The sequence below is a fragment of the Periplaneta americana genome, chromosome 1 (assembly GCF_040183065.1).
Source record: "Periplaneta americana isolate PAMFEO1 chromosome 1, P.americana_PAMFEO1_priV1, whole genome shotgun sequence".
Lineage (NCBI taxonomy): Eukaryota > Metazoa > Arthropoda > Insecta > Blattodea > Blattidae > Periplaneta > Periplaneta americana.
This window is the reverse complement of record NC_091117.1, coordinates 11057454-11082269: the sequence shown is the minus strand read 5'-3', so window position 1 is coordinate 11082269 and position 24816 is coordinate 11057454. Positions and strand designations below refer to the sequence as shown.

Sequence of the window (24816 nt, the reverse complement as noted above, 5' to 3'; positions counted from 1 at the left end):
AATTTCAAAAACTTACAATCAAAATTGTGGAGATTAGAAATCTCAGTAGCGTGTCCCCTCAACCCAATACGAGCAAATGCTGGGTAACTTTCGGTGCTGGACCCCGGACTCATTTCACCGGCATTATCACCTTCATTTCATTCAGACGCTAAATAACCTAGATGTTGATATAGCGTCGTAAAATAACCCAGTAAAATAAATAATCCAAAGGTTAATTTTGTACATTTACTGATTTACAAATGGTTTTTAGAGAACCCGGAGGTTCATTGCCTTCCTCACATAAGCCTTCCATTGAAACAAATGACGTAACATTGTAAAATTCCTTTGCAGAACCAAAATTTATACATTTAAAGGAAAAAAAACTAAAATTATTTGAATAATTCATTATCATAATACACTGCTCTCTTAAATTTATTAAGCATATTAGACATTAAATCAATATGAAATGCTTTATATTAAACAATTTTTATCTCGAAAAGAAGCAAAAACTAGCAAAATTATATTAAACTTTTGTAAATATCTTAAAGAATAACCCCCTGTAATCAATGACATTGCTTATGGTTCACCCTGTATAATCATTCAAAATCTCGCCATTACTTTGTGAATATGCTTTGTTTGAAGTATGAGTATTTTGGAAGATTTGTGTACAGGTCTAATTTCACGTGGTCTGGCAAGGTAAATTTTGCTACTTTGTCTCCCAGAATATATTGTCAATCTACTGCTAGTAAAAAATACTTTGCATGAGAAATCCTAGTGATTTTTTCTTTCTTGGTGTATCAACTCTTTACTCTCTACCTTCTAGTCCGCATTTCCCTCTAATCTATGGAATGATTTTCATTTCGGTCGGTTCAATAATTACTGAAAACTATTTTATAAGGATAGAAAACTGAACGCTGATTGTTTTATCCAATATAACAGACCTTAATTAGGTTAGGTTACTGCTTACCTTTCTTTGCATAATTTCGTGGGTACTTCAGCTTCTTAAGCAGATACTGACGATGTTTCAGCCTGTAGTTATTCATTAAATACGATCTCTGTAAGAATTTTCTTATATCATGTTATTTTATTTAACGAGCCTTTCAACCTTAGAGGCCATCCGTCGCAGATACGACCAACGTATTTTCCCTGTAGTCCACTACGCAGGACCCAAATGTACGAAGTGGGCTTGTCAGCTATATTTCCCCTGGAGAAAATAACAATAATAATAATTTTATCCTCATTTAAAATTCGTTTTTGTCAGATGATTAATAAATGCAGGGAGTATAAAGACATAAATATCGATAGTTAATTAAATATCGACTAATTGAAGTACTTAATTGTGGCATTAATTTGCAAATGAATGCAATTCTATGTAATTAATGTCATGTATTATTCATTACAGTTTCAAATAACACATTGGCGTCATATTGATGTGTGAATCGTTTCGACTGTCAGTTGCATTGTTGTCTGCAGACTAGGCCTCATGGAATGAGGAAGCGATTATGAAGTAGTTAACGAGAAGGCTACGCCTTGTTAAATATAATTGCGGGGAGTATAAAGAGAAAAATAGTTAATTTAAAATAATCTAATTGTAAAGTGCTCACCTGTGATATTAATTTTCAAATGAATCCAATTCTCTGTAATAACATATTATTATTCATTACAATTTCAAACAACACATTGGCGTCATATTGATGTGTGAATCGTTTCGACTATCAATTTCATTGTTGTCTGCAGACTAGGCCTCCTGGAATGAGGAAGCGATTATGAAGTAGTTAACGAGAAGGCTCCGCCTTGTTAAATTTAAATGCAGAGAGTATGAAGACAGAAATGAAAATAAATATGAAATATTTTTCAAATCCTAAACATCTTTACAATCTCAACCATGCTCACAATAACAATCACGAACAACTTAAACGTTTAACGGATTTATGAAGATTCCATTAATTCCCATTCACTTTTTCCTCTCTTCTTTTTTTTCACCTCATTTTATCTTCCTTTCTTCATACTCTTTGTTTTTCTTATTCTTGTACTTATCCCCATAATTTATTTTCCCCTCATTTTCTTTGCTATATTTTCTTCTTTTCCTCTTCTCCTTTTTATTTTCTCTTTCATCTGCTTTCTGTTCTTCCCTTGTTTCTCGCTTCTTTTTGCTTTTTTTTTCTTCCTCGTCTGTTATTTCTTTTCCTAATCTTTTCCTCATTGAACGGGTTACATCAGCTTCTTGTCTATGCGGATGACGTGAATATGTTAGGAGAAAATCCACAAACGATTAGGGAAAACACGGAAATTCTATTGAAGCAAGTAAAGCGATAGGGTTGGAAGTAAATCCCGAAAAGACTAAGTATATGATAATGTCTCGTGACCAGAATATTGTACGAAATGAAAATATAAAAATTGGAGATTTATCCTTCGAAGAGGTGAAAAAATTCAAATGTCTTGGAGCAACAGTAACAAATATAAATGATACTCGGGAGGAAGTTAAACGCAGAATAAATATGGGAAATGCCTGTTATTATTCGGTTGAGAAGCTTTTGTCATCTAGTCTGCTGTTAAAAAATCTGAAAGTTAGAATTTATAAAACAGTTATATTACCAGTTGTTCTATATGGTTGTGAAGCTTGGACTCTCACTTTGAGAGAGGAAGAGATATTAAGGGTGTTTGAGAATAAGGTTCTTAGGAAAGTATTTGGGGCTAAGAGGGATGAAGTTACAAAAGAATTGAGAAAGTTACACAACGCAGAGCTGCACGCATTGTATTCTTCACCTAATATAATTAGGAACATTAAATCCAGAGCTTGAGATGGGCGGGGCATGTAGCACGTTTGGGCGAATCCAGAAATGCATATAGAGTGTTAATTGGGAGGCCGGAGGGAAAAAGACCTTTAGGGAGGCCGAGATGTAGATGGGAAGATAATATTAAAATGGATTTGAGGGAGGTGGGATATGATGATAGAGACTGGATTAATCTTGCTCAGGATAGGAATCAATGGCGGGCTTATGTGAAGGCGGCAATGAACCTCCGGGTTCCTTAACAGCCAATAAGTAAGTAATCTTTTTCTCTTCTTGTTTATATTTTATTCCTTCGCTCCTCTTTCTCCTCATCTTCTTTCCCTATTACTCATCTCTTCCTTTCTTCCCTCTTCTCTGTATGTCCATAGTTCATATCCTCCTTGTACAGTATTTCTAATAGCGAGTACATTACTCAAACCTGGAATAATTCTTCATATGTCAGAATGATCCGTAAACTCAAACGTGTGATGCCAAAAAATGAAAGGTTGTCAGTAGTGTCAGTGACATCTGCAGATGCGCTGCCAAAGAGAGTTATTGTCGCGGGACGCTTAATTGTTGCTACTAATATTAATGTTGGCATTATTGAATACAGGACACCAAGTGCTGACATCTGTTATTGCTTTGCAGTGAGATCAACAGCCGTGCAGGCTTTTCCCAGCCGGATTATTCTGGCGGCTTCGTTTTCCCAGAGGTCCCCAACTACGGCCCAGGTGCCAATAACTACGGTGGCGGCTTCGGCGCCAGCAACAACGCCCCAGACGCATACGCTTCTGCATCCGCCAGTTTGAGCCCTCGAGGAGGCTTCGGATCGGCGTCTATTGGACCTCCTGTGCAGACGCGCATGGGCAGTGTTCCCCCATCGGGAGGTGGCGGTGGGGATTTTTCTGTATTCTCTGCCTCTTCCAGCAGCAGCAGCGACATCGACGGAGTCAAAAAGTCATCCAAGGAAGCTACATCTGTCATTAATGACAATGGAAAGATCACCACATACCATGTCAGCAACCCCTGAACTTCGTTCAGTGCACAAACTAGTTTTAAAATGCCATAAAAACCAACATATAATTAATATACACAAAATGTATTGACAAAATTAATCAGTATTAATTTCAATATCTTGTAATATACTGACTTGTTATTGATTTTTAATAATTCTGCCATTGTTTTGTAACGATTAATATTCTGCTCTTACAGTATTTAAATGCAATAAATTGTACGCTCTTGGTTATAAAAATTGTTGAGAGAAGGAGGGAAAATTTCTCGCGACTTAGGTAAATTTCTTATAGTGGAAGTAAGGAGGGAAAAACTTGGCAAGAAACAGAGAAATGTTGAAAGTAGAATTCACAAAATTTCAAGTCGATTTCTAATGTTTGCTTACTGTAACTAATTAAAAACAATAACCTGGATAAACAATAAAATTATTCATTCTTGGCTATAATAATTTTAAGAGTGGTTTTACATTTTGATAATTTTAACGTGTTTCTGCAGTATAGGATTTAATTTCATTTGAGTTCTGCGTTTAGTGATTAAACATTAACTTGTAAGTGACCGCAACAATTAAATTATTTTCAGATGTATGTATAAATGTCCGAATAGTTTCAAGCAAGAAAATCAAATTATCAATTCTGATAACATAAAGTCTTCCATTGTACCAATTTGAAAGAAGAAGAAGACTTGAACACTGAACATGTCAGTAATTTGTAGTTAGTACGGGGAAATTTCTTTTACTTTTTCTGTCAACAATGACTTAATGCTCTGGAATGATTTCTTAAGAAGAAAAAAAAAACGCACAACACAGGGAAATTATGACTGAAAAAGAGAAATTTTGTTATCTTCGGAGATAAATTTGAAGTATCGAACTTGGCAGCTCTGGTTATAAAGCCTTTCTCAAAACCTTTAACTTGTAGCGAAGTCCACTTTACATACGACTTTCAGATACGATATGTTCCAATATTTACACCCCTAAGAACCCATATGAACTTTGCCTGCAAATACTTGTTCCATGATTTCTTCCAAAAATTTGCACGTGCATTATATATCTGATATTCAACCAAAAATTGAAGTACTATAGAGGGGCATGTTAAGGATTACAGATAGAGATTGTGGGTCCATCATTCTACATTGAGATATTGCTTTAGGCGATAACTGACCAATGAATTTTGTCTGCAGCGCTCTCATTGAGGGACAGGCTCTTTACATATCATAAATTTGTGATAGGGATCAGTCAACCTCTATTTTCCTTCCCTTGCACCTCGCTAAGCGGGAACTGAACACGCAAAACTTTGAATCTAGTGGCGTACATGATAAGCGCTGAATCTCAATAATGAAGGAATTAATATGCTCTCAAATTTAAATGTAAGTAAAAATATTACAAATGTAAAAAACAACAGGAAAAATTGAAAAATTTACAATATCTCCACATCTATGATTCGGACCAATTCCCAAAGAAATTGAAACGTATATGGCAGAAACTATGATAAAAACACGAAGGCTACTAAAAAAAAGAAGTGCAAACATCTGAGTTTGAGCATATTTTAAAACTAGTCTGTGGATAAGAAAGCAAAAATAATGTATACAATCACAAATTAGAATAGAAATACAATCAGAGAATATTGGAGATGTTAAATAAATACAAACTTTCTTTGTAACTTGGTTTTTATTTCATTATTTCTACAAGTCTGTGGCTTTCAGTCCATTGTACTGTGCCTCGAAGCTTGCTCCTTTACTTTCAGCTAAAACACAGCAGATGGCAGCACAGTCGTCGTGATGTGAGGCATCCACATATCCTATTTTGTGACTTACGTCATAAAACTGCTCAGGTAGGTTGCAGGCCATTTTTTTTTAGTTAATATATTTTTTTTAAGAAATACAATTTTATAAGTATTAGTAGTGTTTTACTTTTCAGAGTTCATAGTCAACACTTATCGTAAGGAAACACTTAAGTAGTTGCTTATTATCATTTCCAATTCACAAATCCCACTGAAGTGAACACTTATTCAAGTAAGGTAGCTTGTCAGCTTACTCAAGTGTTTCCGCATATGCATTGTAATCAGCTGATTCGGTATACAATAGATGATAATTATGATTTAATTTAATTTATTGAGTTCTGTAATTAAAATGAAAATGAGTTTCGGCAAGCAAAAGATATATCAGAGATATGGAAAACCCTTCAGAGATGTATAATGATCAACAATTTAAGAGGAGATACCGTTTCGACAAGAACACTGTTGTGAATATTCTGGTGTCTCTCATTTCAATTCACAATACAACCATGAGGCTTACCGATTTCGCCACTGCTGAAAGTACTGGTTGCTTTGAGATTTTATGATACAGCGGCGTTTCAGGTAGATTTAAGTTACATTTTTTTTTCGACAAGTATTCACGTCCCAACAGAGTGTTTTTTGCATTTTTTTTTGTTTGTATTCTACCCAAGGAATAAGCTGTTAAAATTTGCGTAATTATATCAATTCCACTTTTTTTAGCATAAAAATAACTGAAAAATAAATTAAAATGATTTACTTACAGGAATACTTCCGGAGTTTGCATTAAACTCAACTGAAATTTTGTTCCATGTCAGTTTTTTTTTTTTTGGAGAGAATAATTATCATTTTTTTTTTTTTACTTTCGACGATATCTCCATATTTCATAACTAGTTATCTTAGCTCACTTCTTTCTTTTCTGTAAAATGCTTTCTGGACATCTTGTATAATTTTTAGCTCTATAATATTTACTTCTGTATTTGTGTATGACAATAATGCCGATTTAACAATTTGAAGGCGCTGGAAAATAATTGAATGTAGGAAAGCGCTCACGTCTAGCCATGTTGCCATATTTCTTTCGATGTCAAGGGAATGCTCAGGGCATATGAATGAGCAGCGTCTCTGCAATACGATCTGAAATAAGTGCTAAGGAAACACTCATTACTTAAGCGTTTCCTCATTTTATAAGTGACGACTATGAATTCGACCATTTTACTTTTAATATTTATTTGTTGGTTTTTGTAACAATACTCAATCCTTTAAAGCGAGACGTTGTTGTATAGATGTGGAATTTTCTTTTTATTGAATTACTGACCTTGAATTTTTGTTAACTGTATCGCCTGTAACAGAAACGAGTACCAAGGGTATTTGTTTTGGAGTAAGGCTGGGAAACTTGTAGCATTGAAATCCCTACTGCTATTTTTTTTTTAATTTTATTGGGTTATTTTACGACGCTGTATCAACATCTAGGTTATTTAGCGTCTGAATGATATGAAGGTGATAATGCCGGTGAAATGAGTCCGGGGTCCAACACCGAAAGTTACCCACCATTTGCTCGTATTGGGTTGAGGGAAAACTCCGGAAAAAACCTCAACCAGGTAACTTGCCCCAACCGGGATTCGAACCCGGGCCACCTGGTTTCGCGGCCAGACGCGCTGACCGTTACCCCACAGGTGTGGACCCTACTGCTATTAATGACGATTGTCAAGAAAATATAAATCTGTGACGTACTGCTCCCCTTTGATCCTCCATGGACTGTAATAGGGGTAATTTTACCTTTCTAACCCAGACGAATTTTGTGACAATCTTGACTTAATTATCTGCTAAAGTTTTGTCGTACTTTGGAGGTTTTTGAGTTTATATTTTATACAAGCCCTAATATTATTAAATAGTTTATCATGTACAAATAAATGCATATTATAATAAAAGCACAGTTCTTCCTGGTTATAAGACGGGTCTGCAGTGAAAGGATCCGACCTTCGTTATAACCGACGACCACAAATTTCCTTAAATTCATTAATTCTTGCTCCGAATTGAATCAGAGCACGTTTCCAGTGAAATGTAGACCATATTTGCGTTATTCGTACATTCTATATCGTGATTTTGTACGTTATATCCCATTTGCAAACCAAACAGTTCACTTGGAATGAATTATTACATTTCCAATGATAGTGTCGGGTAAAAAGTTTCGCGATATATGCGAATTCACGGTTTAAACGACAGCGTTATATCCGTGAGCAATGTACTATACAAAGTATACTCCAATTGAACGATCTGTGGACAGCTCTCAGATTAGCTTGAATTAACGTTCGAGTGTTCAGCTGTAGGAATCGATTACGAGAAGCCAGTATACATCTGAAATAGAATATGTGAACTAAAGAAAAATTCCCACTTTCACGTAAACTTGCCCTTTATGCATGATTTATAACTACTTAAAATAAGCCACTACTTTCTCTCGTATAAACTCTACTCAGACATTTAATAAACTTACTTAATTACCGATATATGTTATTAAATAAAGCAGGAAAACTAATCTAAATTCTCTTCTGTACAGTTCCTAACTGTATGGTTACTTATGGTCTTTATGGAATCTAATACAAAGTGACATCAAAAACTTTTTCCTTGTATTTTTAACTATGTCCTCATTGTACCTATGCAGTGTAAAATATTACCATGACAACTAAAAGCAAAGCCTGCATGGTATATAAAAAAAAAACAAAGTACAATAGAAATTTAAGAAAAAAGTTTTTGATGTCACTGAACATGTCAAATCATATATTCCAACTGCCAAAGTCTTGAGACACCTATTCGCATTTTGTGCCAAAATACTGCTTTGTGGTTTAAAAGTCATGTTCTCTATCGTTAAAATTAAAAATTATATTGTAAATATAATATTAAAGATACTCAAATAACAGTTAACAATTAAATCACTGAATTTAGCAATACGATATTGGTATACCATTAAATTTTAATCAGAAAGTGAACTAAGAATAGCTATTAAGATAAATTGTTATATTTAAAGGAGTTGTTAATATCTCTTTAGCTTTAAATAGAACTTGTTAATACAAATATCGTCATATTTAAACAAGAAAAATCTAATATATTATTTTTAAATAAAAAGTTGTTACTGTTATTAAAAGTAAATCTTAAGTAATAAGTTATTATCCTTATAATTAAACAAAAAGAAACTGTTAACATAGTAGTACATTTAAGTGATAAACTGTTAATACAGTGTGTTTTAAAATGTAAATAAAATTCGTTGCTATATCTTCACATTTAGATTTGTCGTCACATTTAAACAAGAAGGAATTATTAACATATTGTTACATTTAAATAATAACTTATTAATATGTACATATTTAAATTGAAATATAATTTTTATAAAATAGTTTATTGCTACAAACTTCCCTTATTAAAGGGTTGCTACAAGGACAAAGTGTTACAAACTTTTAAATTTAGTGAATGTAAAATGTTTCATTTACAATTAAAAAAATTAGACATTATCACAATCTTCATAAATTCTTATATAAAACACATCAGTAAGCCATAAAGATGATTTCTCAAAATTAAAACAACCCCCTTAATACCGATAATGGTCAATCGAAGGAGGGGTGCTTTGTCTAATCCCATTGATGTCCAGAAACTAGGAAAAATTTTGGAATGGTTCTCCATGCTCTAACCATCAACTCCGTTACTGTAAAAATAGTCATAATTTTTATTTTAGTTTGTAATAATCCATTGTGGAGTCATATATAGATTTTTCTTAATATCGTCATATTTAAAAAATGGCTTTAGAATTTATCGTCATATTTAAACAAGAGCAGATATAGATATTCCTTATATTAGAATAAGAGATTGTTATAGGTTTATGTAGCTATGATCCAATGGTCTAGTCTGTGACGAAGAAGGGGAGGAAGTTGATTGTTAGCACAAATAATTTTTTAGTATTTTTAGCAAAATAATTTAATTTATCATTTTACTGAAATGATAGGTTTTGTATCGTAAAATTGAAATAATAACTTACATTACCACATAGTTTTGTTTAGTTAAGAAGAAATTAACATACCTACCATTAAATTTACAGTAATTAAGGAGAAATTTTCGATTCAGCTTTAAGTAATATGATGCTATTGTTGTATTATAAAAATTTAAATAAGAATAAATTAGTCATGCGTAGTTAATTTTGAGGAAGTTACTTAAATACAATTAAATCTAAATATAAATAAATCTTTAATATACAATTTTTAAATTTAAACGAGTTACTAAGTTTAAAAGCACTGGCCTTTAACAAAACTTCTGAAAATAAGTCTGTTGCTAACCTGGTATATAATAATATCATCTGTGATCTCCCGCAATTATATTTAACTAACCGTAGTTGTCTGATGTAAATTGTAACTGAAGTATTAGCGATACATATTTGAAATTATATACAATAAAATGTTTCTATCAAAGAAGAAACGCCAACTTTTAGACTGAGGAAAATAAAATTACAAGCACTTCTAAAAGAAGTAGATTAATTTCGTGGCTAAGGAAAAAGACAGGCTACGACGTGAATCGCAGTCACGTGATGTCATGGTCTAATCATGGCCTTCTCGACAATCATTTAATATAAATACACGTTCAAAGTTCTAAAAAAACAAAGGAATTGCTATATTAAACTCCTGTTAAATGTACATTTATATATAAACTTGATCAATGTTGGCCATGTTATGACTAAGAATGTGACGTCGCTCCGAAGCCTGCGATTAATTTGATATGACGTCAATTGACAAAGATTCAATTATATATTCTTTTATCTGAATTTGTTATCAGTATCATTACCACTATTACTATCATCTCTGCTCACGCTTGACTTATATTATAAAAACCATTCCCTTCACACCATAGGTCTATTATATTTTTTGAAAAGCATGTGTAACGGTATGATTTTTTTCACCACTTTCTAAAGTAGGCCTATATGAGCAGTTCCAACTAATACCATCTTTTGTATTAATAATTTTTTTGCTTTCCTGATTATAGTTATTATTATTATTATTATTATTATTATTATTATTATTATTATTATTATTATTATTATTGAAAATGAACAAAAATTCCTAATACGTTAGCTTTTCTCGAGCAAAATTTTGTTTTATTCCTTTCTTTCGCTATTCCGTATTATTAAACTTAATGTGAAACATAAGTTGTGATTTAGTGATGTGCATCTTTACAGTTAGATCTTCTTCTTCTTATTACTTAGCTTATAGCCTGTTCTTCACCAGAGATCAGGCGTCCTTCAAGATCATTCAAGATAATCAAATCAGTTAGGTCATTCAAGTAAAAATACATTTAAGATTTATAAGTCAGAATAATAAAATATAATATAAAAAGAATAGAAAGAAATTAAAATTAAAAAGCTAAAATAAATGTTCGTAATTCAATCGTACTTCAAAATCTACACTTTTTTGGCTGTTAATATGTTGAGTGATGAAGCATAATACATTATTTTCTTCTCGTAGTAATATTTTATTTTGTATCCATTGGAATCTTTTATCCAGAATTCAGTAATCGTTTATTAATAGCTTATATAGGCGCCAAATTTTAGAATTTATGAATTTCACGGCCCTTTGATACATTAATATTTATATAATATTGTGTAAAATGTTATTCTGTTTTAAATATAATATTATGGTACGATCACTTTTTCATACTGACAAATACTTTTTGTCACTAGTTAATCCATCCTTAGTGGTGAACACAGTTAAGCACACCATATTGAGAGATGTTGAGGATAGAGCAGCGATTGTTGTCTGAAAGATAAAACCCTGTTCTTCTCATTATGCATTTCACACGAGTTCCTTTAAGAACAGTGACGTTTTGCTTCAATTAATTTTTGAATTGTGATTATTGCAGTAATAATAATAATAATAATAATAATAATAATAATAATAATAATAATAATATAATTTAAAATGCATTAAGGGCAACTGGTTATTGATTTGAAATAGTCTGAGACAGGTTAAAATAGCAAAAATGTACTTAAAACCGGCACAATTACTCCTAACTATACTAGATGTATTTCTTCCTTTTAAAGTTCCTATAACATATATGAAACTAATTAAAAAGGCATTTTACCAAACATCTGGGGTTCAGATGTAAGATATTTCTAGTCTATGATCACAACCTTGCTTAAAATACGTGAGGAATAATATTATATATTCCAGCACTTAAATATTTTTCTCTAGTTTTTATATGAGTGGCATTCGGAAAGTAAGGGCCGACAATCTGGAGTTCTGAATAAGTTCGCAGTCGGTAGAAGTAAATCATTTGGAAACCATGTATCACTTTATGAGCTCAAGTGATTACGTGTGCGTTGTGAAATATTGGTTAAAATAAACAACGCTATTGAACATTCTCTCAGCTGTGAATTTGGTACTGTGATTAGCTTTCTTTGTGTAAAAAATAAATGTAACCTCCGCAGATATTAATTGCCAGTTATGAGAGGATTACAAGCAGGGTGGAGATCTAAGATGTTGATGGACGTTCACAAAAATCAGCGCTTGGTTTCATCTCTGACATTCCTTCGGTGTCAGAGACAAACATTTCGTTTCATGCAAGGAATATTTCTTTTCTTCCACCGTATTAATAATGTTAAAACAAGTGCCTGTAGAAATTTTGGTCACTCGAGCGCAATTACGAGGGTTGTAAAAATAAATTTCCCTAGGGACGTTTACAGAAGGAAAACACAATTTCATTGGAAAAATTTATTGGAAGAGATACAACAAATTTTGAGCTGTTTTTCAGCATATTCCCCACCGGAATTGAGACATTTGTCATACCATGGTATCGACAGAGAAGTGCACGGGTTCCCATCCCAGGCGGCAGACTTCTACGACACAGGGATACAAAACTTGATCCCACGGTATGACAAAAGTCTCAATTTCAGTGGAGAATATGTTTAAACGGGTTAGGTACAGCTTACAGGAGTAAAAGTTTGGAAATATTCAACATTTTTTTCCTTCATTACTGTATCTTGTACAATAATGGAAATTAGTATGTGTAAAACACTGTCCTTCTGCTGTATGATAAAAATATTTTTACAACTGAAAAGAAAAAAATATATATTTTTTTTTAATTCAAAATGTTGGCAGTTCACTGTGCAGTGATGAAGCGTTTCCCTCATAACTAAAAACCTATCCAACATTCTGTGATGAAATTTTTTGTGTGTATTTATGCATGTCATATCTACAATATGATGCAAGATCACTTCTCTATCTTTGATAGATTGTCTGATAAAAAATAAATTATTTTTAAAAAATGGTCAAATATCAGTATTTTCTTCTGACACAAAAAAAAAAAAAAAAAAAAATATTTATCAAGGAATGTAGTTGAAAGAGCATGATATTGTAAACATGAGTTTCAGCGATAAAGTAAAAGAGCGAGATAACATGAAAAAGTTAACAAATTTGTAAGTTATGAGAGAAACGCTTCATCATTGCACAGTAAAGTGTCACGTTTTGAATTCTGAAAAAAAAAAAAAAATTTTTTTTAATCGTAAAAATATTTTTTTCATATAGCAGAAGGACAGTGTTTTGCACATACCAATTTTCAATATTGTACAAGACGCAATAATGGAGAAAAAAAAGTTGAATATTTCCAAAAATTTTACTGCTGTAAGCTGTATCTAACCTCTTAAAAATAGCTCAATTGCTGTATCTGCTCCAATAAATCTTTCCATTAAATTGAGTTTTCTTTCTGTAAACGGCCCCAGGGAAAATTATTTTATTACGGCCCTCGTAATTGCGCTCGAGTGGCCAAAATTTGCATAAGCACTTGTTTTGACATTATTAAGATGATGTAAGAAAACAAATAACTTTTTTATCTGCCCCCATGAGAATGGTTGTTGTTAGATATAAGTAATGAACTTTTTCATATGTTTGCCTATGTTTAATTTTATTATTAACGGCCCTTACTTTTCGAACGGTTCTCGTATTACACTTATGAATCTATATAACGTGTGTACTACTACTACTTTTACTATATGATAAAAGTGAATGGATTATGAATTATCGATAATTCGTTGTTGAGCTTCCGACAGACCCCGCCCCACGTGCGGAAGCCTACTCACTGTTCTTTCTCATCCTTGGCCAAAGCCTCTCCTAACTTGCCATCTATCTTAATAACACTTGGACGTTCCGTAGGAGCCGTGAGCTCGTCTTGGGGGAGATCCATCTTGCCGACCACCGCAACAGCCGGAGGCCAGCGCACCCCCGTCTTCCGTCCGAGGGGTGTGATTATCGCGTGGTAGCTGCCGGGCCTTGTGGTGGTGTAGAACTTCCCGTACGGGGTGGGCGTCCTCCCTGAAAAATAAGGGTGGTCGTACGGTATGACATCTGGGTAATGACCTTGGGGCTCCGGGAACGGGCCGTGGTGGTACAGGTCGTCGTAGTACCCACCGTGATACGGCCGTGAGGCCTCTTCGTCTAACACCAGCCCCGGATACGGCTGGTGAAACTCCGGGCTGAGTTTCATTCCGTAATATACCGGAATCCTGTCCACTCTGGACCCATGTCCGCTTGTAGTAGGGTTATAGCCGTGCCAGCCAACGTGGCCGTAGCCGTCGGCCCCGTAATTGTGGTCTCCATGACCGTAATCAGGTATTCCGGGGCTGTGGTCGTACACTCCGGGGCTGTGGTCGTACACTCCTGGGCTGTGATCGTACACTCCGGGGCTGTGATCGTACACTCCGGGGTCGTGATCGTAGACTCCGGGACCGTAGTGCGTTCCAGGCCCTGTGTAAGGAAATCCGTCGTCTCTTACCGCTCCTTTAAATCCTACAATAACAGGGATCTTTGGTACTTTCTTACCCTTCTTCTTCTTCCCATCATCGTCATCATCTTTATCCGCTAGAGGATCCTCATCGAAGTCAGTGACTATGACTGGCTTCAGCTTCTTCTTACCTCCTTCGTCCTCATCTTCTTCATCCTTATCATCATCATCGTCATCTTCTTTGCCTCTTACAACCTCATGTAATTTGCATTCCCCCCATGCATCACAGATCAAAATTTTTGTTGTTTTAGAATCCTTATCTCCTTTCTTATCAGGTTTTATTGTCACTAAGCTTTCCCCTACTTTCACCTCCAACAGTGCCTTCACCACTCCGGGGTTAACGCTGATTTCCTTCTCTAGAAAGGTCTTGGAGTGATCTGGGCTGATCCCTGGGGACGTATCTTCGAACTCCAATTTCGGAACTATTTTCACAGCACCACCTGCAAAGAGTAAATATCATTTCATAGAGAAAGCTTAAATGTTTGGATACAGAGTAATTAAGAAAGCAAATATCTGAATATAGAATGCATGTAGGACGTTACATGAATTGTTTTGAGAGAGATTCTTCCTCTCGGAAGGTATGTGACCTATCTGCCTGCCCTAAATACCACTGCCAGTTTATACCCATGCGCTTCGTTGGACTTGCTACAAACAGACATTTGAAGGATTCGGAGCCATAGTGGGCCAAGCGTCATTTATTAAAAACGGAGAAAGCAAGAGTTAAGGCTCATTCACAATGAAAATTAAACATAACGTAAGCGTTAACTTAAGAATATAAACGTTACGGTAAAATCAAGATCATTCACGATGGGAACATAAACATAACAGCAAACATACTTGGTAACCATAGAAACGTAACAACGACGCCATTTCCTCATATTCTGTCGTATACTTCAGCGCTCCACGATTGTGTTCTGTTTGCAAATCACGTAAGCATAAGCATGAAAGTTTGGAGTTTTGAAGCTTTCATGTTAACGTCTTACGGCAATGTTTATGTCAATGCTTATGTGAATCAATGTGAATGATCCCATTTGATAACCTGGACGCAAACTTCTGTGTTTATGTTACGGTTATGTTTAAGGCTAATTCACAATGAAAATTAAACATAACGTAAGCGTTAACTCAAGAATATAAACGTTACGGTAAAATCAAGATCATTCACGATGGGAACATAAACATAACAGCAAACATACTTGGTAACCATGGAAACATAACAACGACGCCATTTCCTCATATTCTGTCGTATACTTCACCGCTCCACGATTGTGTTCTGTTTGCAAATCACGTAAGCATAAGCATGACAGTTTGGAGTTTGCAAACTTTCATGTTAACGTCTTACGGTAATGTTCATTCAATGCTTATGTGAATCATTGTGAATGATCCCATTTGGTAGCCTGGGCGCAAACTTCTGTGTTTATGTTACGGTTATGTTTAATTTTCATTGTGAATGGGCCTTTAAAGCCAAGTGAAAAGGTTACTTTAATGAAGACTGATATATAATTTAGTTTTAATGTACATTCTTTATATTACTTGCTACATGTTTCATTAAATTATGGCAATCAGTTAATTTTAACCGTTTTTAATGTATGGTGCTTGGACCACTATGGCTCTGAACCCTTCATTTTTTCTCACTGTGACTCAGTAACTTATGGTACGAAAGGAATTAAGTATTTTTTTATAACAACTTATAATCAACTTCAAATAGAATACAACATTTTACCAAAATTCCTGGTGCTTTAAGAAATGTTTAAAAAAAGTTTTTGTCAAGATTATTAATTTAATTCTCGGTTGGTTTATTTATTTGATGGTTTCAAACTTGTTCTTCTTTCTCCCTAAAACTTCAGTGATATACAACAAATGTTTCCATGAAAACTGTGTCGGCGATACTCGTGTGATCTCTAGCGGACGTATTTCGAGATGTGATCATTGCGGGAGACATCTGGCGGCCTCAGAGAAACCATAACACATGGAACAGGATCTTCTAAATACTATTAAGTAGTATGAAATATACACACACACTAAAACACACCCTAATCAAACACTCAACACACAGATAAATTTCAGAACACACACACTATTTGACACAACTCTTCATCACACGAACGCACCCACACAACAGGCAGCGAAGTTGAGATGACGCCGAGACACAGAAGGCTCTGAGGATGGTGTCAAGTAGCACCGAAACAGCTGTAAGCCGCACATACTTACATAATTAACACGAGTAAGATCGCCATTTAATTAATTATTTACTATTAAGTAGTATTTAGAAAGTCCTGTATAGAAATTTTCATTCATTCTAAGCGTGTAAGATGGAGAGGTGAATACTACAGTTTTCAATGTGGTGGAGGGACTTCTGACTTCCATGTGGATCCACAAGTGGTTACATACAGGAAAACCATTAAGTGACATCACGCAGTCATATGAGGGGGTCAGAAGCAAAGGGGTATAAGTGCACTTAAATTATTTCTGAGAAAAGCCTGCCATTGGTCCCTATCCTGAGCAAGATCAATCCAGTCTCTACCATCATATCCCACCTCCCTCAAATCCATTTTAATACTATCTTCCCATCTACGTCTCGGCCTCCCCAAAGATCTTTTTCCTTCCGGCCTCCCAACTAACACTCTATATGCATTTCTGAATTCGCCCTACGTGCTACATGTCCTGCCCATCTCAAACGTCTTGATTTAATGTTCCTAATTATGTCAGGTGACGAATACAATGCGTGCAGTTCTGCATTGTGTAACTTTCTCCATTCTCCTGTAACTTCATCCCTTTTAGCCCCAAATATTTTCCTAAGCACCTTATTCTCAAACACCCTTAACCTATGTTCCTCTCTCAAAGTGAGAGTCCAAGTTTTACAACCATAAAGAACAACCGGTAATATAACTGTTTTATAAATTCTAACTTTCAGATTTTTTGACAGCAGACTGGATGACAAAAGCTTCTCAACCGAATAATAACAGGCATTTCCCATATTTATTCTGTGTTTAATTTCTTCCCGACTATCATTTATATTTGTTACTGTTGCTCCCAGGTATTTGAATTTTTCTACCTTTTCAAAGGATAAATTTCCAATTTTTATGTTTCCATTTCGTACAATATTCTCGTCACGAGACATAATCATATAGGCCTACTTTGTCTTTTCGGGATTTACTTCCAAACCTATATCTTTACTTGCTTCAAGTAAAATTCCCGTGTTTTCCCTAATCGTTTGTGGAATAATCCCTGTCTATTAATTTATTGACAGTCAGAAGGCGAAAAGATTTTACAAACCGTCAACTGCAACAGATTTTCTCGAAATTCTTGTATTCCGCTGACATTTTCATTTCATTTTCGATCCATTATTGTGTTACCAACTGTGAGTAACCTCTATAGTGGAAGAAAGACGTTAATTAATCGATTATCTCTAGCAGGAAATCAGTTAATGAGAGTCTGCTATGCACCTCGGATCGAAGGATGTCCATGAAGGAGCTATTTCTATTGTTTAAAAGCTTCCGGGTGTCGATTAATGCCAGAAGGTCACAGAAGTCATCCAGAGCTGGTAAAATTTGCATCTAGACCCATTTACGAATTGCCGAGACTAATTTCATTTTATGACTGTAAATTGCTGAATGCTACAATCTTACTGCTTTGTAGTATACCGCACTTGAAATAAAGTTTTAAAACTATAGTCCCTGTCGCTCTAATTTCCGGCAGCCAATCGCGTTGCAGGTCGGCTACATTTAAACGTGTGCGTCTTGTGATTCGCTGATTCATTTCTTAAGGCTCGATAAATACTTCATGTAATCGCCCGCCATTTTAGCTCTTTCGTTGGCGTTCGCAGAAAGCACACGAAGACGTTATTTGCCGCTCAATTATTTGCTGAATTATAGTGCGTTTGATTTATTATCATAGGAGCTACGACATGATAATGTTTAACGGTGTGGCAAATAGATTCCTCGTATGGTAGCTCGGCAACGTAAGAACAAAAATGGCGAACGATACTACCTACCTAGACTTTATAGAGCCTTCACTTTCTAAGATGTAAGCAAAGAGGCGGAGACACGCCGGAAATAACAGCGTCGGGACTATAGAGTATTTGTACTACAGACAGATCTAGCCTCAAATGATGATAATTTACCCTTTATGTGAAAAAGAAAACATTTTCCAATAATTCTAGCTTTCACAATCACTATAAATAAGGCACGAGGGCAAATTTTCAATAAAGTTGATTTTTTTCACTGCACTAGTTTTTACACATGGACAATTGTATATGGATACACAAAGAACATGACCCAAGATACTGTAAAAATATATCGTCGTTGTTCCTGCAATAACTCCTATGTGCAAAATATATTATGCCTTAAATTTAATTAACTTACTTGTTTTGTATTATACATATAGCTCAACTGATGAATGATCGTTTGCGTTTGTAAATTTAATAATCTGATTGGCTATGTATTGTATATTTTTAGTAGAGCCATCGATGTAGCTCAGTCGGCAGACTCGCTGGGCTGCTGATCCGGAGCTGCGTTCGGGCTTGGGTTGGATCCCCCTTTGGTCTCATTGAATGGTTTCTTCCGAGGTTTTCCCCAGCCGTGGGACTGAAGCCGGATGGTCTATGGCGAGTCCTCGGCATCAACCCCTTTGATTTGATTACCTGGTTGGGTTTTTCCGAGGTTTTCCCCAACCAAAAGGCAAATGCCGGGTAATCTTTTGGCGAATCCTCGTACCTCACCTCATCTCACTACATCTCGCCAAAATATTGTAAAAAATTGCACAAAATTGTAAAAATTGTAGAAAATTACTAAATTGTAAAACTGTAAAAATTTGTAAAAATTGTAATTGTAATATTGTAAAATTTTGACTTGTTACACATCTTAAAGCTTCATTGCTCATATAAGATCTATGGAATCTATACTAATAATAAATTTGTAGCCAAAATTTTTCTGGTAATTTTCGATTTTCCAAAAGTAATTGCTGTTAACGTGTATAATTAACCATCCTGAAACCGAAAATCGCTTTTTTGACATTTTTGTTTGTATGTCTGTCTGTCTGGTTGTTTGTTACCTTTTCACGCGATAATGGCTGAACCGATTTTAATTAAAATTGGAGTATAAATAAAGTTCGTTGTAACTTAGATTTTAGGCTATATGGCATTCAAAATACTTTATTTAAAAGGGGGTTATAAGGGGACCTGAATTAAATAAATCGAAATTTCTCGCTTATTATTGATTTTCGTGAAAAATATTACATAACAAACGTTTCTTTGAAAATAATTTCCGATAAGTTTTATTCTATACAAAATGTTGATAGGACTGATATTTAATGAGATAAATGAGTTTTAAAATTACAATAACAACGCCATCTAAGGCGCTGTACTGAAATAAAAACAAATGACTTCGTCTATAAGGGGCCTTGGACAACAACAATCGAAAGCTATGAAACATACGGTAGCCTACAGAGAATGTTTCTGTGTTTGTATGAAGTAATATCGGAAGCTAAATTAACCGATTTGTATAATTAATTATTAATTCACCATTGGAAAGTGTAGTTTCTCTAGATGGACATAATGCTATAATGTTATTACAGTAACTTGTGAGTGAATCGAGGACAGGTAAGATTAAAATAGCTTCTTATGCACAGAAAACTTGATACGCATTCGTTTCCTGTATTTCCTAAAATAATTTTTATGACCAAATGAGTGGTCTCTGGATCAAAATGATCTCATTTTAATTTTTTTTTATACAATTTAAATTAAGTAACATAATAAACGATTTATCCTTCTATCCAACACGAATGTTCCCTGGATCAAATGTCCTATTTTAATTATGTAATTACTTTATATTTATTTCTAACAGGTGCAGCGGAGCGCACGGGTACGGCTAGTAAAATAAATAAATAAATAAATAAATAAATAAATAAATGAATAAATAAATAAATAAATAAATAAATAAATAAATAAATAAATAAATAAATAAATAAATAAATAAATAAATAAATAAATCAAATACAATAATTTTCAGTAGGAAGAAAAAACACATTCAATCAATGGCATTGGTACATAAAAGATTGTGAATTCTTATATTTTCGAAAGAAGAAATATAATTACATAATAGGAGATTTTGTTATTTGCTGTATCACTATTTAAGTTATTTAATAGAGCAAAAATCTAAAAATTGATAAATATGTTAGGTATATGAGTTATCGCAGAAACGACGATGATATGTAACACAATGTAAGGAACAGAAACACAACAGAGTTTTACGAGAAATGTAGTCTACAAATATACTTTTTTTTTTTGCTTAAGGAGAGTGCTTCTATAATTTTTATCTTGAATTTGTTGGTTTCTTTGTTACCAATTTTATGTAACTATAGATTTATAGCTAAGCTTTCCGTTGAAACCAATAAATAAAATGAAATTTCATAGCAATGCAATAACAGACACTAGTCATTTGTCTTATTGACGAACAAATGAATCGCAGTTACATGGAGGCAGTGGTTATCCTTTACATGTGACGTTCATTTGTTATGTTTTATGTTGCTAAGCATTTCAGGGCACCGCCCAACGGTCATCCTGCGATTTAATTCTAAATATTACAAGAGATGAATTGCTGATCCCTGACACACTTACGTTACGTGGAAATTCCCCCGATCATCCCTTGAGGTATGACTAAGCATCTAAATAAGAGAGTAGTTGCGCAGGCGTGTCCTAGTTCTCTGATCAGGCTGTCTAGAGTTTGATTCCCAACACCGACTACACTTCGCAAGGATTTCGTGGTTTTCGGATCCTTGACTCATCAATTTTTACTCTCACTGATGAGGGATAAAACCCAAATGTAAATAAAACAGCTCAATTGACAGGCTGCATCAATAACTGAGTAATTTACCTGACAACCAGGCTCACTATGTAACTGACTGATTTATAGAGTTACTAATTAGACTGAATTACTAGATAACTAACTGGCTGAGTACTGTTGGTTTGAAGCCCAGTGACAGCTGACTCATATGTAGCCTATATACAGGGTGGACAGTAAGTAATGTCATTAATTTCATGGGGTTATTCTTTGAGATATTTTAAACAAAAAAGGTTAATACAATTTTGCTCGTTTTGCTTCGTTTTCGAGATAAAAATTGTTTTATATGAAATATTTCATAGCGTGTTTTGGGAAAACCATTGATTTGATTTCCAATATGCTCAGTCAGTTTCAGAGAGCATGTATTATGATAATAAATAAATGATTGAAAGAATTTTAGTTTTGCCCTTTAAATGTGGAGAAATTTGATACGAACAAATGTAACATTGTAAAATTATTTTGCAGAATGAAAAGTTATCTTTGTTCTGACCAAATTTCTGCACATTTCAAGGACAAAAGTAAAATTATTTCAATCAATTATTGTATAGTATTGTATTTATTAACATTCCATGGTATTCATACATTGCTTTACAGCTAGAATATGGAACAAGTCAAACTTAATACTATTACAAAGTCTTAATTTATAGTCACAGTCTAGATGAAATATATACAGACGAGGTTTACAATATAGTCTACTAGTACAACACAAAGTTTTAGTATCAATTTCATGAAGCGTTATTGAATGTCATGAATTCACCTACAGAATAGAAGGCGTGAGAAATTAGGTACTTCTTTAATTTGGCCCTAAATAATCTTATGTTTTGAGTTTCATTTTTTATATCGATAGGAAGGGTATTAAAAATGTTTACTGCCATATAACGCACTCCTTTTTGATAGCACGATAGACTTGCCGATGGAGTATGAAAGTCATTTTTTTGACGTGTATTTATGCTATGAACTGTTGAATTAGTTACAAAGCTTTCACGATTACATACGAGGAAGATTATTAATGAAAAGGTATACTGACAAGCCATGGGCATTATTTGTAGTTTTTTGAAAATAGTCCTACACGATTCCCTAGATTTGGCACCTACCATTATTCTAATTACTCTTTTTTGTAATAGAAATATACTGTTACTATCTGTGGAATTTCTCCAGCATATTATTCCAAAACTCATTACCGAGTGGAAGTATGCAAAGTATATTGTTTTTAAGGTATTGATATTTACTATCTTTTGCATAGATCTAATAGCGAAACAAGCTGAATTTAGTTTGGGGGTAATTTCTTTAATATGATTTTTCCATAATTGTCATAATACACTGCTCTCTTAAATTGACTGATCATATTGGGAATTAAATCAATTACTTTTGCAAAACACGCTATGAAATGTTTCATATAAAACAATTTTTATCTCCAAAAAGAAGCGAAAATGAGCAAAATTGTATTAAACTTTTTTTGTTTCAAATATCTTAAAGATAACCACATAATTTTAGATAACTCATTTACTGATTGACTAACCAGATGACTGAAAAATTAATTGAATGATTTGTTGTTTTACTAAATGTTTCACTTACTGATATTACTGTATGTTAAACTAGCTGACTGATTCAGTAGTTGAGTAAATGGATGACTAAATAATAAATTTAATGATCCATTACTTTTCTGATTCACTGATTCACTTAATGATTTATTGTCTGGTTGACTGATTGACTAACTGGATGAATAAATGAATGGCTGCCTAGAATAACGTTGTAAGTCAGTTTTTACAGTTTGTCAGTAAATTGAAAATATGTTTATTCCATGCTAACATTGTTAAATATTACCAAATATGTCAGTGTTAGATCTGTATTAATACTTCAGTAAGTATTCACACCATTTATATATATGTACTGTGTTCATTTTCAAAATAACACGAGTTTTTTAACATTTACAGTAGAAAAACGTTGCATGTCAATCCAGAAGAAAAACGTTGTAAAGCAAAGAAACTTAAATACTGTCCATATTTCCTGGTAGATTCTTTATAGTTGTTACATTGAGTACATAATAATAATAATAATAATAATAATAATAATAATAATAATAATAATAATAATAATAATAGACAAATTTATATCACAAGTACTTGAAACAAATTACACAACTTAGATCATATGTTTAGGCATACAATATCAATATTACACAGACAAAATAGTAATATGCGTTACAAGAGCGGTATGTTGAAGTTTTCATGTTCGAGGAAAAGTTTGAAAAAGCGAAACGTAGTTGAGCTTTTTTAATTTCCGAGAATTGAAAGAAAACATACCGCTCGTGTATCGTACATTATTTTGTGCGAAGATCGTTTATTACATACCTGAAAGAGTAATTTCTAATTAGTTGCAATGAAATCTCCATCTTTGTTTCTGTTCAGTGACGGCAAATTTGCAAAACAAAAATATCTATCTTCAACATTGTTGCTTTAAAATGTTTTCTGTGTTTACTATATTCCAGCAGGCCGTGATATACGTCTGTCTTTTTTTCCCCCCAGTTTATGATGAGCCTGGAATCTTGTTGATTTTTTCACGGCTTCCTTAATGTTACTCGCATCACGAATGCAGTAACTTTAGTGGAGTTGTAGAGTTTACTTAATTTTTGAAAATATTTAAAAACAATAATTAACATTGCAATTTAGGTGAAATTGCAGTGGTAAGTTTCCAATTTATAATTATTACTATGTTAAACGTCTCTAAAAGTAATATGTTAAAAGCCTAAAGCAGTAAAATCAATATGTCACTTAAGCGGTAAGAAGAGGGAAATTGTTATGTTTGTTAGGTTGGGAATACTGAATGTGGAATTTTAGACTTTCCGCGTATTGGTTTTGTGCGGAAACCAAGCAAATAGGCAAGATCTCGCACAAATAATTTTTTTCTCTATTCTCTTATTAGGCCATGGCAGAATTCAGAGTAACCATGACCTCATTACCTTTAACTATTCTCCTTTAGCACTCTACAGGCCTACATTGACTTACAACCTTATTCTACTCACCAGTTCAGGTCGTTTCACAGCTGATTTAATGTCACCTTTCGAAGTATATTCTTTCCCCTGATCCTTTAGGGCCGTATTCATAGACATTTTTAGCGCGGGCTTCCGGTGGATGATCAGCGTTTTTCGTATTCATAAACCAGTGTTAGCGATAGGATATGATTTGAATTATGTACTAGTAACCAGTGGATAGACGGGGCTAGCTTAGTACGCTCATAGCGCGTGCTGCGAAATATCTATGAATAGCACCCTTAGTGTCTTACGTACATTGTCCTTCCATTGCATGATATTAATCTTACGTTTTCTCTTTCTATTTACGTTTTTTATGAGATCATGTGACACGCTACAAGTATGATTGTCCGCCACTTTATTTGCGTTACAACGTTATTCAGCTCAGCAACACAATCAAAATACTACAGCTCTCGAAGTAGTGTGAATATCAGAAAGACGATGACAGCAAATGTTGCAAGATGTGCGATACAACATTTTTCAGCCGAAAACTCAGTTTGGCCAAAAACGGACTTACAACGTTATTCTAGGCAGCCATTCAAATAATGAATTGGATGATTCATTGCTTGCCTGGCTAATTCACTCAGTGTCGAAACACCTGATTGAGTTGATTAAAG

The 24816-nt window shown here is 34.0% G+C and overlaps 2 protein-coding genes across 6 annotated transcripts in view; one reads left to right on the top strand and one right to left on the bottom strand.

Annotated features, from left to right (window-relative positions):
• Positions 1 to 5275, top strand: part of LOC138707148 (uncharacterized) — a 49770-nt gene extending 44495 nt beyond the window's left edge. For all 3 annotated transcript variants that reach the window (XM_069836655.1, XM_069836611.1, XM_069836590.1), the window contains one exon: positions 3399 to 5275. In XM_069836655.1, coding sequence (XP_069692756.1) covers positions 3399 to 3780 — 382 coding nt within the window. In that variant the 3' untranslated portion in view covers positions 3781 to 5275. The remainder of the gene's footprint in view (positions 1 to 3398) is intronic.
• An 868-nt stretch (positions 5276 to 6143) lies between these two features.
• LOC138706751 (uncharacterized) overlaps positions 6144 to 24816 on the bottom strand; it is a 29438-nt gene continuing 10765 nt past the window's right edge. The window contains exons 2-3 of one of the 3 annotated variants that reach the window (XM_069836526.1): positions 14374 to 14775; positions 6144 to 14298 (exon numbers count right to left, since the gene is read on the bottom strand). In XM_069836526.1, coding sequence (XP_069692627.1) covers positions 13631 to 14298; positions 14374 to 14775 — 1070 coding nt within the window. In that variant the 3' untranslated portion in view covers positions 6144 to 13630. Of the gene's footprint in view, positions 14776 to 24816 lie in introns of all 3 variants that reach the window. The other 2 variants (XM_069836566.1, XM_069836437.1) reach the window with 2 other exon arrangements.